This window comes from Carcharodon carcharias, chromosome 13, assembly GCF_017639515.1.
Source record: "Carcharodon carcharias isolate sCarCar2 chromosome 13, sCarCar2.pri, whole genome shotgun sequence".
Classification (NCBI taxonomy): Eukaryota; Metazoa; Chordata; class Chondrichthyes; order Lamniformes; family Lamnidae; genus Carcharodon; species Carcharodon carcharias.
This window is the reverse complement of record NC_054479.1, coordinates 96,988,597-97,006,726: the sequence shown is the minus strand read 5'-3', so window position 1 is coordinate 97,006,726 and position 18,130 is coordinate 96,988,597. Positions and strand designations below refer to the sequence as shown.

Below are 18,130 nucleotides of genomic sequence, written 5' to 3'. Positions count from 1 at the left end.
ATGAGCAAGTGGTGATGGGTGAACAGGACTAGGTCTGAGTTAGGACACAGACAATAGAGTTTTGACTCTCCACAGGTTTACCAGGGGTTGCATGTGAGAGGCTGACCAGTACAGTTAACTGTTAAATCAAAGGTAACAAAGGAATCAAGAGATTCAGAAGCTGAGGCAGGTCAAAGTTGGATGATGTTGTGCAGGTGGAAATAGGCAATCTTAGTAGTGGCATGCATATGCCGTTAGAAATTAATCATTGGGTCAAATATGAAACCAAGGTTGTGAACAGTCAGGTTCAGCCTCGTAAGTTGCCAGGGAGCAGGATGGACGGGGGAGTGGAGTTTGTAGCGAGACCGTGAAAATTATACTAATCAACTGCAATGTGATCGATTAGCTGGCAGAATGTGCAGACAGTGACAAAAGGAATTTAATATGGAGAACAGTGGTAATGCATCTTAGCAGAAGAGACGGGGAGATGTAGTATATACTTAATGGCACAGATCTAAAGAATATGCAGGGACCTAGAGACCTGGACTTTGAAGATGGCAGGACATATTGGCCCACATCATCTGGTCAGTGTCAGAGGGTGCATCCGACACTGATTTAAACTGCCCACTTACCATTTTACGCTGGAGTTTTTGCACCGTCTGATGCCAGCTCCAGCAGGGATGCAAGGAAGAACAGAATCAAGAGCAATCTGTCGCATGTAATTCCAGCGCAACCATGCCCCCCTTTTCTCATTATGAATTGAAGACATGCCCTTTAAGGTCTGCCTTTGGTTCATTGATTTACATTGTTTTAAATTAAGCTGTCAACATCCAAAACTGCTTAGTCTCATCCCAGTGACAGTGCTAATCCCCTCTCCAGCATAGTACAAAAAAATGTGTAAAAGGGTTAAAAAGACAAGTCTAAAGGCACCATATCTGAATACATGAAACATTCTCAATAAGGTAGACAAATCAACAGTGCAAATAGATGTAAGTGGAAACGATATGATTGCGATTATGGAGACATGGCTACAGGGTGACCAATACAGGGAACTGAATATCCAAGGGTACTTGATATTTAGGGCAGACAGGCCAAAAAGAAAGAGGTGGGATGGCATTATTAGTTGAGGATGAAATCAGTGCAATAGTGAGAGGATACTGGCTCAGAAAATCTAGAGGTAGAATCAATCTGGCTGGAGCTAAGAAGCAACATAGGGTGGAAAACATTAGTTGGAGTTGTCTATAGGCCTCCAAACAGTAGTGATAAGGTAGGGGACAGTTTTAAACAGGAAATTAGATGCATGTAACAATTGCTACAGTAATCATGGGTGACTTTGATCTACATGCAGACTGTGCAAACCAAATTAGCAATAATATTATGGCGGATGAATTCCTGGAATATGTACGAGTTTTTTTTTTAGACCATTATGTCGAGGAACCGACTAGGGAACAGGCTATATTCCTTACTGGCACCAAAACACAACAGGAAAAGTGGCCCAACCATGGCTAACAAAAGAAATTAAGGATATTAGATCCAAAGAGGAGTCATATACAGTTGCTAGAAAAAGTAAGATTGGGAACAGTTTAGAATTCAGCAAAGGAGGACCAAGAGATTAATTAAGAGTGGAAAAATAGAGTATGAGAGTAAACTTGCAAGGAACATAAAAGTGGACTGTAAAAACTTCAAGTATGTAAAAAGAAAAAGTTTAGTGAAGATAAATGTAGGCCCCTTGCAGACGAAAACAGGAGAATTTGTAATCAAGAACAAGGAGATGGCAAAACAATTAAACAACAGCTTTAGTTCTGTCTTCACAGAGGAACACAAAACTCCCCAGAAATGCTAGGGAATCAAGGGTTCAGTGAGAAGGAGTTGAAGGAAATTAGTATTACTGAAACAATGGGACTGAAAGCCAATAGATCCCCAGGGCCTGATAATCTACATCCCAGGGTGCTAAAGGAGGTGGCCATGGAAATAGTGGATGCATTGGTTGTCATCTTCCAAATATCTGTAGATTCTGGAACAGTCCCAGCAGATTGGAGGGTGGCAAATGTAACCCCACTATTTAAAAAGAGGGAGGAAGAAAACAGTGAATTACAGACTGATTAGCCTAACATCAGTAGTAGGGAAAATGCTAGAGCCTATTTTAAAGGAGGTGATAACAGGACACTTAGAAAATATCCACAGAATTATGCAAAGTCAACATGGATTTATGAAAGGGAAATCATGTTTGACAAACCTGCTGGTTTTTTTTTGAGGACGTAACTAGCAGAATGAATAAGGGAGAACCAGTGGATGTAGTGTATTTGGATTTTCAAAGCTTTTGATAAAGTCCCACGTAAGAGGTTGGTGTGTAAAATTAAAACACATGGGATTGGGTAATATATTGGCATGGATTGAGAATTGGTTAGCAGACAAGAAACAGAAGGAATACGTGGGCCTTTTTCAGAGTGGCAAGCAGTGACTAGGATCCCACAGGGATCAGTGCTTAGGCCCTAGTTATTCACAATATATATCAATGATTTAGATGAGGGAGCCAAATGTAATATTTCCAAGCTTGCTGACAACACAAAACTTGGTGGGAATGTGAACGACGAGGAGGATGTTAAGAGGTTTTAAGATGATTTAGACAGGTTAAGTAGGCAAATACATGGCAGATGCAGTATAACTTGGATAAATGTGAAGTTATCCACTTCAGAAGGAAAATCAGAATGGCAGAGTATTATTTAACTGGTGATAGATTGGGAAATGTTGATGTACAAAGTGACCTGGGTGTCTTCATACATCAATCACTGAAAGCAAGCATACAGGCACAGCAAGCAGTTAAGAAGGCAAATGGTATGTTGGCCTTCATTGTGAGAGGACTTGAGTACAAGAGCAAGGATGGCTTACTGCAGCTGTACAGGGCCTTGGTGAGACCACATGTGGAGTAGAGTGCAGCTTTGGTCTCCTTACCTAAGAAAGGATATATTTGCCGTAGAGGGAGTACAGCAAAGGTTCACCAGAACTGATGGAAGAGCGGTGAAATATATGCTGGTTTAAGGTGGGGGGGGTGTGGGGGGTGGGGGGGGTGGTTGTAGGAACAAGCAAGCAGTGATAGGAGCAGATAATCAAAAGATGTCACAGACAATGGAACAAAGAAGTGTTGAAGGTGGTGATATCTAAACGAATGTGCTAATTAAGAATGGATGGCAGGGCACTCAAGGCACAGCTCTAGTGGGGGTGGAAAGACTAGCCCGGCAAACAAGATTTAAAAATAATGGAAATAGGTGGGAAAAGAAAAATCTATATATATTATTGGAAAAAACAAAAGGAATGGGGAAGAAACGGAAAGGGGGTGGGGATGGAGGAGAGTGTTCAAAATCTAAAGTTGTTGAATTCAATATTCAGTCCGGAAGGCTGTAAAGTGCCTAGTCGGAAGATGAGGTGCTGTTCCTCCAGTTTGCGTTGGGCTTCACTGGAACAATGTAACAAGCCAAGGACAGACATGTGGGCAAGAGAGCAGGCTGGAGTGTTGAAATGGCAAGCGACGGGGAGGTTTGGGTATTTCTTGCGGATAGACCGCAGGTGTTCTGCAAAGCGGTCGCCCAGTTTATGTTTGGTCTCTCCAATGTAGAGGAAACTGCATTGGGAGCAACAAATGCAGTAAACTAAGTTGGGGGAATTGCAAGTGAAATGCTGCTTCACTTGAAAGGAGTGTTTGGGCCCTTGGACGATGAGGAGAGAGGAAGTGAAGGGGCAGGTGTTGCATCTTTTGCGTGGGCATGGGGAGGTGCCATAGGTAGGGGGTGATGGAGGAGTGGACCAGGGTGTCCCGGAGGGAACGATCCCTACGGAATGCCGCTGGGGGGGTGAGGGGAAGATGTGTTTGGTGGTGGCATCATGCTGGAGTTGGCGGAAATGGCGGAGGATAATCCTTTGAATGCTGAGGCTGGTGGGGTGATAAGTGAGGACAAGGGGGACCCTATCATGTTTCTGGGAGGGAGGAGAAGGCGTGAGGGCAGATGCGCGGGAGATGGGCTGTCACGGTTGAGGGCCCTGTCAATGACAGTGGGTGGAAAACCTCAGTTAAGGAAGAAGGAGGACATGTCAGGAACTGTTTTTGAAGGTAGCATCATCGGAACAGGTGCGACGGAGGCGAAGGAACTGAGAATGGGATGGAGTCCTTACAGGAAGTAGGGTGTGAGGAGCTGTAGTTGAGGTAGCTGTGAGAGTCGGTAGGCTTGTAACGGATATTGGTGGACAGTCTATTGCCAGAAATTGAGACAGAGGTCAAGGAAGGGAAGTGTCAGAGATGGACCACGTGAAAATGATAGAGGGGTGGAGATTGGAAGCAAAATTAATAAATTTTTCCAAGTCCCAACGAGAGCATGAAGCAGCACCAAAGTAATCATTGATGTACCGAAGAAAGAGTTGTGGGAGGGGGCCAGAGTAGGACTGGAACAAGGAATGTTCCACATACCCCATAAAGAGACAGGCATAGCTGGGGCCCATGCGGGTACCCATAGCCACACCTTTTATTTGGAGGAAGTGAGAGGAGTTGAAGGAGAAATTGTTCAGTGTGAGAACAAGTTCAGCCAGACGGAGGAGAGTAGTGGTGGATGGGGATTGTTCGGGCCTCTGTTCGAGGAAGAAGCTAAGGGCCCTCAGACCATCCTGGTGGGGGATGGAGGTATAGAGGGATTGGACGTCCATGGTGAAGAGGAAGCAGTTGGGGCCAGGGAACTGGAAATTGTGACGTAAGGTGTCAAAGGAATCACGGATGTAGGTGGGAAGGGACTGGACAAGGGGAGAGAGAAGGGAGTCAAGATAACGAGAAATTAGTTCCGTGGGGTAGGAACAGGCTGATACGATCGGTCTACCAGGACGGTTCTGTTTGTGGATTTTGGGTAGGAAGTAGAAGCAGGCCGTCTGAGGTTGGGCGACTATCAGGTTGGAAGCTGTGGGAGGAAGATCTCCAGAGGAGATGAGGTCAGTGACAGTCCTGGAAACAATGGCTTGATGTTCAGTGGTGGGGTCATGGCCCAGGGAGAGGTAGGAGGAAGTGTCTGCGAGGTAGAGATCAGTGTGCCAGACAACAACAGCACCACCCTTATCAGTAGGTTTGATGACAATGTCGGGGTTGGACCTGAGAGAACAGAGTGCAGTAAGTTCAGAGAGACAGATTAAATGGGTGAGAGGAGCAGAGAAATTGAGACGACTAATGTCACGCTTTCAGTTCTCAATGAAAAGATCAAGAGAAGGTAAGAATCCAGAGGGAGGGGTCCAGGTGGAGGGAGAATATTGGGTAAAAGGATCCGTTGAACGGGGAGAGGACTCCTGCCCAAAGAAGTGAGCACAGAAACGAAGACGGCGGAAGAAGAGTTCAGCATCGTGCCGAGCCCGATTATTCATTGAGGTGAGGGCGTAAGGATATGAAACTAAGTCCTTTGCTGAGAACTGAACATTCAGCGTCAGAGAGGGGAAGGTCAGGGGGTATAATGAATACACGGCTGGGGCTGGGATTGGAAGATGGGGTGGGGACAGAGGGACAGGCATGGGTGGAGGGTCCTAGATGGGTGTTGGTGTCGATGAGCTGTTGGAGCTTGTGTTCCTTACAACTTGAGAGAGGGAGAGAGAGAGAAAATTTCTTGTTGAGGCGTCAGATGAGACGAAGAATAAAACTGGGGGCACGTGCAGCTTTGACAAAGAGTGCAGCGGTGCTGCTGGAGGGAGAGGTCAAGTGTGTTCTTTTGATGGCGCATGGCACTGAGTGTGGATCTCAGAATGTGACAGGAACAACAGTCCGAGAAACTTTGCAGAACACCTGCGATCTGTCCGCAAGAAAGACCCAAACCTCCCCGTCGCTTGCCATTTCAACACTCCACCCTGTTCTCTTGCCCACATGTCTGTCCTTTGCTTGCTGCATTGTTCCAGTGAAGCCCAACCACAAACTGGAGGAACAGCACCTCATCTTCCGACTAGGCACTTTACAGCCTTCCGGACTGAATATTGAATTCAACAATTTTAGATCTTGAACTCCCTCCTCCATCCCTACCCCCTTTCCGTTTCTTCCCCATTCCTTTTGTTTTTTCCAATAATTTATATAGATTTTTCTCTTCCCACCTATTTCCATTATTTTTAAATCTTGTTTGCTGGGCTAGTCTTTCCACGCCACCCCCACTAGAGCTGTACCTTGAGTGCCCTACCATCCATTCTTAATTAGCACATTCGTTTAGATAATATCACCACCTTCAACACTTCTTTGTTCCATTGTCTATGACATCTTTTGATTATCTGCTCCTATCACTGCTTGCTTGTCCCTACAACCACACCATCACCCTCCCACCTTAAACCAGCATTTATTTCACCCCTCTTCTAACATTCAATCAGTTCTGTCAAAGGGTCATGAGGACCCAAAACATCAACTCTTTTCTTCTCCGCCGATGCTGCCAGACCTGCTGAGTTTTTCCAGGTAATTCTGTTTTTGTTTTGGATTTCCAGCATCTGCAGTTTTTTGTTTTATCTAAAGGTTCATCAGACTGATTCCTGGATGGCAGGATTGTTGTATGAGGAGAGATTGGGCCGACTAGCCCTGTATTCACTGGAGTTTAGAAGAATGAGAGGAGATTTCACAAACATATAACATCCTGACAGGTATGGACAGATTGGATGCAGTGATGATATTTTCTGTCTAGAACAAGGGGTCACAGTCTCAGGATATGGGATAGACCATTTCGGACTGAGATGAGGAGAAACTTCTTCACTGAGGGTGGTGAGCCTGTGGAATTCTCTACCACAGAAGGCTGTGGAGGCCAAGTCACTGAATATATTTAAGAAGGAAATAGATTTTTGGACTCTAAAGGCATCAAGTGGTATGGAGAGAGCAGGAGTGCGGCATTGAAATATAGGATCAGTCATGATCATATTGAATGGTGGAGCGTGCTTGAAGGGCTGAATGACCTACTCCTCCTATTTTCTACGTTCCTATGTTCACTGTGCCCAACAGTGTTCACCCCCACTCTGTCATACCCCCACCCCGACAGTGTATTCGCCTCTCCAACAAATCTTTCCCTCACTCTCACCCCTGATGGTGTTCTCCTTCCTCTCTCGTTCGCCACCCCCCCCCCCCCAACTGCCAGGTGGTGTTCGCCCCGCTCACACCACGAAAATGCACAACCTCCCCTATAGTCTCTGGAAATGCTAACTCTTCCATCATCGGCCAGACAGGAACCAGGGATTCTGGAAGCTGAATCGGAAGCAGGGTTGCAGGAGAGGCTAAACACTGACTGGTGGAGGGGGTGGGTGGCACTTAAACATTGCTAGTAGGGGGTGGAGAAGGGGCTTAAACATTGCTGGGATGAGGGTGAACTTTGTCAGAGGTGGGGGGAGGGGTGCAGTAGTGAACATTGCTGGGGCTGCTGGAGCACTTTGACACTGCAGCTGATTATTTAGAGTTTCACTGGTTTTATACCTGCTATGCTATGAAAAGCTCTAAAGTAAATTCATGTAAAAACCAGGGTAAGTATAGCACAAATTGCCCAAGTCACCATGGGTCTTGGTCTGTCCGCAAGCATGACCCAAAATTTCCTGCCGCTTGCCATTTCAACACACCATCCTGCTCTCATGCCCACATGTCTGTCCTTGGCCTGCTGCATTGTTCCAGCGAAGCTCAACACAAACTGGAGGAACAGCACCTCATCTTCCGATTAGGTACTTTACAGCCTTCCGGACTTAACATTTGAGTTCAACAGACCCATTTCTATTATTTTTACAATTTATTTCCATATTGTTTTATCCCCAACTTTTGGCCTATTTTGATTCCCCCACCCCTACTAGGGCCACCTGTTACTTGCACATCCTGCTTTCTACCCTAATGTCACCATTAGCACATCCTTTAGCTAATATCACCACCGTCAACAGCCCTTTGACCTTTTTGTTTATGACATCTTTGGCAATCTCTCCTTTGCCTCCACCTAATCACTGGCTCTCAATCCAGCTTCACTTGTCCAACCCCCCTTAAACAGCTTATTTCACCACATTTCTATTTCTCTTTAGTTCTGATAGAGAGTCATACGGACTCGAAACATTAACTCTGTCTTCCTCTCCACAGATGCTGTCAGACCTACTGGATTTTTCCCACAATTTTTGTTTTGATACATAAAACAGCCACCTTGATGTCAGTCTCTGTACAATTTCCTCGCAATGGCTAACAGATTTTGATGATGATGGAATTAAAGTACTAAAATATTTGCATCAAATGGCAATAGAGACTGATTAACAAAATAATCTAGCTCCCATCTAAATACACACATCACTCCACCCACCCATAGTCCCCGCTGACCACTCCCCCCACCACCAGGGCAGACACAACAGACTTTCAGCCATCTCAGAATCCATCAAAATCTGAGTGGGAGCAAGTGGACCTTGATCCAGAGGGATTGCCTAAAAAGAAGGTACCCCACCATTAGCCAGTGCTTTAAGGAGCAAAGGGAAACATGAGAAAATAGCACTTTGTTTGATGTTTCAACTTTCAGCCACAGGCAGGCGTTGTAATGCTTTTTTGTTCTTAGAACTTTGGACATCCCATTCTTAAATTCTTACCCCACCCTTGTGTAACTCCTAATAACTATCCATGTTCTACTCTTTAGCCAATTTCTTAAATATTAAGATTTAATCTGAATCCACATGGTTTTGACTTTTAGCTAAATACCTCTTAAGGAACTTTATCAAATGCTTTATGGAAGATTGGGTAGTGCTTAAAACAGTCTGCTAGGGATTACACTTCCTTTAAAAATTAGAGATGGATTGTCCATTGTGTTGACAGGCAGCTAGGTAGCTTTTTGATGTTTGTGTTCCACAAATACTTAGTTCAGCCTCTTTTAAAGGCTGCAAGTATTGACTGAATCTGGTGATCCATAAGATATTCTATCTTCAGAAGCCATTTGACTTCAGCCACATTAAAAGTGTACTGCCTATAACATTCTTGTTATAGTGTATTTTGGTACTGAATGCATGTCATCTCCTCTTATAGATCACCGTCATTTTAGCTGATACCCAGTATCTTCCTAGAGACTGTTTCAAATGTTACCCAGCTTCTGTTTTTACACTTTCATTGGTGTCAAGCTCTTTGCATCATATTGAATGCTGACTCTATGCTAGCCTCAAACACTATTTTTCAGTCATTGCAACCTCTCTACTTCTCAAAATTGGTTTCCATAGTCAGTCAAGTGTGTTTCTAACTAGAGCACTTTTAATTTCTTTCCTCCCTCTTTGGAAATGAAACTCATACCTACTTGCTGTCATTGCATTCATTTTTCAATCTCTTTTCACCTTTCTGTTCTGCACAGTAGACAGTTATTACTGTTTAATCTCTGGTATTTTGCAACATGTTATATTTACAGTACCTTTTTTCTGAATTATATACTTTGCTTTATATTTATAAACAGCCTAGAAGTTTGGAGAGAGAGACATACATTGGTGCAACCAATATTTTAAGTACCTTGATTATTTGTTGTAGTTTTAACGTTTATTCATCCTATCACTGGAGGTTTTTAATAATCCTGGGGCATGGGGGGGTTGTGGCAACAAAGTGCTATATCATATAGCATGTTTTATAGAGCAGCATCAGGTGTTGGAATTTAAACCTTTCTTTCAGAGACTAGTATTTTGTATTTAATCAAGTGCATGTGATTAAATTGTTATTTTGCTTAAAAGCCATTATATGGTTTTGTGATAGTTGGCTTGTTCTGGCAGGCTTGACACTAATGAAGTGTTAGCATCAAATTTGGCATTAAAGGCATCTATGATCGGTGGATAGGCATTCCTCTGAAGTTCACCACATAAAATTTTTCAACCTTTTTTTTTCTGGTGTCCAGTTTATATACATTTTTTTAGCCTTCAAAATATCTATTTCCATTTTAAGGAATTGTTTTCTAATTGACTTTAAAGAATCAAATGAGCAAATAAATAAAAGGGGCACATTTTCTTAATTTAAAACTTTTTTTTGCATGCCTTCATCAGATTTATGAACAGAAATTAGCTGGTTAAATTCTGTGCCCTAATTTGCATGCTCTGGGAGTCATTATATTTGTTGTACCTTTTAAGTTTGTCCAGGTCTGGGACATCTGAGGCTGATGCTAGGTATGAGTAGAATAGATGAGAATAGCATCAGGTTTAAAATCAAATTGTGGGAAAAGTTCTCATTCTTAAGTTTCAAAGGGTCAAATTTTGGGCTGAGTGACAGGTGAATTCCCCTTGTCCACAGTCTTTCTATGGGATTTTTCATGAGCACTTACTGTCAATGAGATCAAAAATGGTGCAGTACCCTCTACAAGGGATCTGCAAACAGCACAAGAAGTTGTGTATTTCATTAACCACATCAGATTGAAGAATCATTATCAAGAAGTCCTATCTAAACAAAGAAATATCAGTTTGAATATTTAATTCAATGGCAAATCAGTTAGTGAAATAGATCCGAAAAGAGTTGAAAGGCAAAATGTTTTAATTTTTTTATTTTCTAAATCACCAACAGTTAACATCTGAAAGGGTAAGACTTGTAAAAGTTCATTTTGAGTGCCAGAGAGGTTGTTTGGCATTAATTAAAGTTTGTTGTCCTGCTGATATATTTAAAAAAAAAAATTGCTTGCCCTGGAATGGACAAACCCTAACTCAACAGGATTCAATTATCATAGACATCCTGGAGGAGCAGGCAACTCAGTCAGCAACAACCTGATTTCCTCATCTAACTGCTGGAAACCTTTCTGTGGGAAAAATCTGGCTTGTACAATACATCGGTGTTCAGTATTTTTTTCAATTTATAAAAGTGTAGCAGCATAATTTGACAGTTACTTTCTAACTTTAATGTTTATATCTCAGTTTATAGCATTGTAAATAATAGTTTAACTACTCTTGCAATCAGTCTCAAAGATTGGATAACCCAGCTTTATTTGCAGTTTTGTATCTTGTGTTTTTGTCCTGTCTGAACTTTGCAAAGAGCTGTTCTTAGTACTGGATAAATCCTTAACACCAAGGTCTGTTGGTATCTACAGTTTGATTATGTTGCTGTTAAGGCTGCATAATGTGCAACTATAAGGTGGTTGTTGGAGGTCAGTCAACTCACCTCCAGCACATCACTGCAGGAGTTCCTCAGGGTGGTGTCCTAGGCCCAACCAGCTTCAGCTGCTTCATCAATGACCTTCCTTCCATCATAAGGTCAGAAGTGGGGATGTTCCCTGATTGCAGAATGTTCACCATTCGCGACTCCTCGGATCCTGAAGTAGTCCATGTCCAAATGCAGCAACACCTGGACAATGTCCAGGCTTGGGCTGACAAGTGGCAAGTAACATTTGCACCACCAAGTGCCAGGCAATGACCACCTCCAACAAGAGAGAATCTAACCATTGTCCCTTGACATTCAATGGCTTTACCATCACTGAATCCCCCATTATCAACATCCTGGGGCTTACCATTGACCAGAAACTGAACTGGACTAGCCATATAAATACTGTGGCTACAAGAGCAGCAGGTCCTTACTCCCCAAAGCCTGTCCACTGTCTACAAGGGACAAGTCAGTGTGATGGAATATTCCCCATTTGCCTGGATGAGTGCAGCTCTCACAACTCTCAAGAAGCTTGATATCAACCTGGACAAAGCAGCCCACTTGATTGGCACCACATCCACAAACATTCACCCACCTCCACCACTGATGCACAGTAGCAGCAGTGTGCACCACCTACAAGATGCAGTGCAGGAATTCACCAAGATTTCTTAGACAGCACCTTCCAAACTCAACCACTAACACCTAGAAGTTCCTCTCCAAGTCACACCATCCTGACTTGGGAATATATCGCTAGCTGTTCCTTCACTGTCTCTAGGTCAAAATCCTGGAACTCCCTTTCAAACAGCACTGTGGGTGTACCTACACCACATGGACTGCAGCGGTCAAGAAGGTAGCTCACCACCACCTTCTGAAGGGCAATTAGGGATGGATAATGAATGCTGGCTTAGCCAGCGAAGCTCTCATGCCATGAGTGAATTTTTTTTAAAAAAAAAACTATAGAACTAGTGGAAACAAAATGGTTGGGCACTTAAGGTTTAACCAGGGTTTCTAATCTTGGCCAGATTACTGTAAGTTAACAACCTTTCAAATATGCTTTTCTCCATTAAAGGGTAGGTAGTTACATTTTCAATGTGAAAACCAAAACTATTGTGTACGGACCTGCCACTGACTCCATCCTCCTCACTGACAACTGTGTGAGGCTGAAGCACATTGTTACATCTTTGTTATCTGAGGTCCAAATGAGCTTCCGACCACATATCTGAGCATCCACATAGAGCGCCTACTTCTATCTCTAACATCAGCTGATTCTGTCCCTGCTTTGGCTCACCAGTTGAAGCCCTCATCCATGCCTTTTATTATCCTTAGTTTTGATTTGTTCCAGTGCTGTCCCAGCCAGCAACCCATTTTCCACCCTCCATAAACTCAAGCTCATCCAAAACTCTGCTGCTATCCTAACTTGCACCAAGCTCTCTTCACCTGTTGCCCCTGTGTTCACTGACCAATGTTGGCTCCCAATCCAGCAACAAATTTAATTAGAAAATTCTCATCCTTGTTTTCAGGTCCCTCCAAGGTCTTGCCCATCCCTATTTCTTTAACCTCTTCCAGCCCTACAGTTATGAGTTGGCTACCCTCTTCCAGTTCTGGCCTCTATGTATCCCCTAATTTAAATACTTCACCATTCATAGCTGTGCCTCATCCCTAAATTCTGAAATTCCCTCCTCAAACCTCTCTATCTCTCTCGCCTCCTTTTAAGATGTTTCTTTTAAAACCTGCCTCTTTGACCGGCTTTTGGCCAGGTGTCCTAATTTCTTCTGTATAGCTCAGTGTCAAATTTTGTGGATGCACCTTTTAGAATGTTTTTCTATGCTAAAGGTGCTATCCACATGCAAGGTGTTATTAGCATTTAAGTATAAATTGTATCACATTAAAAAAAACTTTACCTAGTGAGACAGGATTATATGGTTCATTTTTGATTGTGAACATTAGCATAAATATCAGAACAATTAAATCATGTGACTGTTAAGGTTTTTCTAGTGTATTAAAGTTGGATTGATAGCATGTTTTCAAACAGCAGATCATTATTGGAGCAATTGCTCTTAACTGCAAACATGAATCATGCAAAGACCAATAAAGATTTTTCAGTGCCAAATTCTTTTGAGGTGCTGCTAAAAATAGGATCAATTGGATCATTTAACTGCCTTTTTTGGAACTATAGTTACCTTGTCTACATATCTATACTGTAGAGCTTTGTAAAGGTTTCCTTATAGTAACCCAATATTCGCAAACTTGCCTCATCAAAGAAATCCTCAGGATACTCTGTCGATCTTTAAGTTTCTACTTCTAATTAACTCTTGTATTTTTTTCCAGGTATCCCAGATGATGAAATAGTTAATGTGACCCTGCCTACTGGAGTGCCAGTAGTTTTGGAACTGGATGCGAACCTTCACCCAGTTAGACCACATGAATTTTTAGGTGATCAGGAGGCCATCCAGGCAGCTATCAAAAAGGTGGAGGATCAGGGCAAAGCATCAGCTCCAGGAAAGAATGTCAATTAACCCACATGTGCCAATTAACACAATGTATGACTTTGGAGAAGTATAATTAGAAATCATTTGGGGGAAAAGAAATTTGGAGGGGAAATTTATTTTGTTTGGAATGCTGTGTAGATTTGCTGCAGTTGGTGAGCATATCTAAGGTTTGGCACTGGTGAAGTATGTTGAACTTTATTTGCTGCTTTTGCACTAATGTCTTAAGGCTAATTAATTTAAAAAGCTGAAACTGTATCTCTTCATATACAGGAAGATAGTTTTAGCACTGTATGAAGGATGCTTCTAGTAAAAATTATTACAAGGTTAAGTTAAAGAGATGTTAATTATAATTTGTAATTTAAGTTGTGATATACCTTCTTGGAGAGGCCTGCTACTTTAGTAAGGAACTGCAAAAGGTACCTTTCTGTGGACTAGGACTTCAAGCCTCCATTCTTCATTTGTGGTCATCATGCTGAGGGATTTTGGTGCTTGAGATTGGAACAATGTTGGTCCAAACTTTACATGAAACCCATAAAGCCAGCAAATAGAGCATTTTTTTTAAAGTTCCATGAATCTGTGCTGGATTTGAGACCATGGGCTGGATTTTATGCAGCTTGTCACACTGTCTCCTGACAGTTGGAAAACCTCACCAATTAGGTCGGAGGGCAGAAGGACCTAGTGTGATTTTCCCAGCCAGTGGTGGCAGGTTATCGATTATGCTCATTAATGAGTCAATTAACACCCATTATCTCTGGGTCCACTGCAATTTAGTGATGACTTGTTGGGTTTCCCTGCAGCTTTCTGGTGGAAGGTCCTTCGCACTCTGCGCTCAGTATCAGTCATGGGTGGCAGCTGAAAGCCACCCCCTCTCCTTGTCTCCGACTCTCCTCCCTCCCCATCCCACCTTCACTCACCCATTGACTTGGGGCCTGTGCACGATCCTGGGCCTTGAGGGGTGCATTGTCACCAGCAGCCACCGCTCCTACTAGCATTGGTGCCATGAGGAGCTCCTGGCTTCTAATTGACAGGCAGCTTTTGTTGGACGGGACCTCAGTTGCAGAGAAGGTCTGACTGTGGTAAACTGTGCTGAAAAGGCACTTTATTCCATTGGACCTCCACCACGGAATTGGTGAGGGCTGTTTGGTTCTCTGACTGATGGGAGGCACCCTGTTGGCCTGACAAAATCCTGGCTCATGTCCAACAAGTGTAAAAATCAGTGCTTTAACCCATGGTGCCATTCACTTCCCAAAAATCTTTGTCATTTTTGATTATCAACATAATTTAAAACTATACATACTAAAATGATTGTTTTCCTGGAAAAGATTATCAGTCAGGTCTTCCTGTCCTAATAAAGCCCAAATAGTCTAAAACAAAAAGTGAGAACTAATAGGATAATAAGTAATCAGCAAAGATTTGCAAATCCTCTAAGTATCCTGAAAGTGACTGAACATTTTAAGACTTCCCTGAAGAAATGACTCTCTGGTCTGTTACACAGCTGTGTGCCTCAATTATTTATTGGAGAAATTGGAGAATCCTTAATAGAGATGTTGCCTTTTGAGATCTTAACCATATATTTATTGCTATTTGAAGTATCTGTGATCCAATCGATTCCAACAGCATCAATGGAAATTCATTGGAAAAACAAATGCAGAATATTATTTACAATATGCAAATTGAATGGGGAATACTCAGGTCGGTGCTGTAGAAACCTGGGGGAAATAACACCTTGAAGTGTAGGAGAATGCTCCTGTACTGTAGCCTGCAGGATAAATACCACCATGGTATTTTGGAGTTTACATTACCAACTTATTTTGGTGTTATGAAACTGTAGGCATTTTTTAAGGTTTGTAACTTTTCAAATGATTAGAAATAGAAAAATAGCATTTTTCTTTACTGTATTGCATTATTACTGTCAAATGTGAAAACTTAAAGATCAAGCATTCGTACCTCCTATGTTTCCCTAGCATTGCCTCTACCCATGGCTCAGTTAAGTTTAGCCCATGAGGTACTCAGCTGTACAGACCAGGATGTCCCTTGGAGTTGTTGCTTGATTTGTACTGAGTTGACTCATCTTGATTGAGATAACGGCAAAATACTGCAGGTGCTGGAAATCTGAAACAAAGAAAAAACCCCTGGAAAAACTCAGCAGACCTGACAACATCTGTGGAGAGAAAGACAGTTAACGTTTCAAGTCCTCATGACTCATAAGAATAGTCATATGGAGTCTAAGTGTTAACTCTGTCTTTCTTTCCACATATGCTGACAGACCTGAGTTTTTTTCCAGCATTTTTTGTTTTTGATAGAGGTAATGTTGGAAGTACTACAATTGCCTCAGTATCTCCTAGATTAAGAGGAAGGTTTAGTTAAGATTCTGCCTCACCCACATCCTTGATTTGCCATCCAGCAACCCATGTTTAAATTGCATTGAGTGCATATGAATTCAAGACAAAACCATCGGATCACATTACTTAGATGAAGTACTGGAAGACAACCCATGCCCACTGAACTATACCCCAGCAAGTTCTTTTGGGACAGAGGGGTAAGTGCAGAGTTCATCCCATGAGGAATGAAGAGCAAGCCAGTAGAAAGCTTATGAAAGTGTAATAGTGAATAAACAATGTATCACAGTATTTTTGTTGTATGGTGTACTTCTAACCACAAATGGAGAGAGATGGAACCCTGGTATTGTACTCAATTGAATGATGTCATGGACATTCAAGCTCTACATTGTGCGGTTCATTGCTGTTTCACTTTTTACTGTACACATGTCTACTGAATAAAAGTAAAACAAAATTGAACGGTTAACCTATGTTATGTAATGGACTAATAACCCAGTGACTGAGTGTTCAAATCCCACCATGGCAGTTTGAGAATTTGAATTTGCTTTAAACAAAAATCTGACTATCAGTAGAAGTGACCATTAGAACTGTTGGATTGCTGTCTAAAAACCCAACTGGTTCACCTAATGTCATTTAGGGAAGGAAATGTGCCATTCTTACCTGGTTGTGTCCATATGTAATTGCCTTTTGAAATGGCTTAGCTAGCCATTCAGTTGAACCTAATTGCTGCCAAAAGTATAAATAAAACCAGCAGCTGTGCTGCATGGACTACATTTGCTCATGAAGGCCCATTAAGAGCAGTTAGGCATAGACAATAAATATAATTGTTGCCAGGTTATCTACCTCCTGAGAATGAATAAAAACATGCCATTTGAACAGTGCAAGTATAAGACAGTATTTTAGTCTTCCCATTTGGTTGATCTGTATTTTTTAGCAGTATTATCAGAACCATTCAGTTTACTTCAGGTCTCCATTGGTATTTACCTTCAGTATATTCTGTGGATACCATATGTAAAATCTCAATCTGTGTATGCTACTTAAATTATTACTTTGTTATTTATTACATTTGTAAGTGCTGCATATGAAAATGTTGTAGATGGTTACCTACCTTCTGATGTCTGGAGAATAGCATCAAAATAGTTATTACAATGTGGCAGTTCATGTAATGAAATGTGCAATTGTATTTTGTCATTCTATTTGCTATATGATATGGTGTTCACTGACAATCCTTTTGCATAAACTGTTATAAATTGAATGTTTGGATGCCCAGAAAAAGTACATTAAAATATTTAGGCAAATTCATTTATAGCCCTGAAAATAAGTTTAATTGCTAGAGATTAACCACTCAACTCAACCATCCATTATTCCTGAATGAGAAGCCTGGCAGTGTTCTGATCTGCGCTTTCTTGAGCATGATGCAGTACTGGAATTCTCAAATTTATCTTTTTTTTGTTACAATTTTTGTTACATTTATCCTTGATATGAGATGAGGAATTTGAGGGTTATGTATCTTTGCAGTTCTCTACCTCAGAGGGTTGTGGATGCTCAATCATTGAGTATATTCAAGGCTGAGATAGATATATGTTTGGGCTCTAGAGGAATCAAGGGATATGGAGATCAGGTGGGAAAGTAGAATCGAGATCAAAGATCAACCGTGATTTTGAAAGACAGATCAGGCTTAAGAGGATGTATAGCTTACTCCTGTTTCTGTTACTGTTTTAATAGAAGAAATTGGAAAAATCATGTTCTTATTTCTTACTTTTTGAATGCAGAATGTCTGCAGTATGCATTTTTATCAGAAAGATGGCTAGAATTTAGCAGGTCGTTGTTTCTAAATTTGCCCACACATCAAATTCATAATGGCCAGGAGTTGCTGTGCCTGCCGGTGTCGCGTGTATTCCATGGTGTGAGCTGGTAACATGGCGATGTCATGAAACCAGTTTGCGATTGTGGGCTGCATTCCCCGCCTTCGGATGTCAGGAGCCTCGTAATACATCAGCATATCATTATAAGGTCAGCCTGCCAGACTTATCCTCACCCCACCCTACTGGATTATCAGCCCATCATGCCAATGTGTTTCACAACAGCATATATATATATATATGGTGTGCACTTTGCTTGGAACTTCAAGGTCTTTTTTGCCTATCTTGCTTCGGTCAGCATTCGCAGTCACCAGGGTTCACAGACAGCATCACATTACTTTTAAGGGGGGCTCTCGGGTAGGTCTCTACCTACCAGATCAGCCA

The 18,130-nt window shown here is 42.0% G+C and overlaps 1 protein-coding gene across 1 annotated transcript in view; it reads left to right on the top strand.

The window, feature by feature from the left end:
- Positions 1-17,186, top strand: part of bpgm (2,3-bisphosphoglycerate mutase) — a 42,893-nt gene extending 25,707 nt beyond the window's left edge. Inside the window, exon 3 of the mRNA XM_041203509.1 lies at positions 13,385-17,186. Coding sequence (XP_041059443.1) covers positions 13,385-13,572 — 188 coding nt within the window. The 3' untranslated portion in view covers positions 13,573-17,186. The remainder of the gene's footprint in view (positions 1-13,384) is intronic.
- The last annotated feature ends 944 nt before the right edge of the window (positions 17,187-18,130 follow it).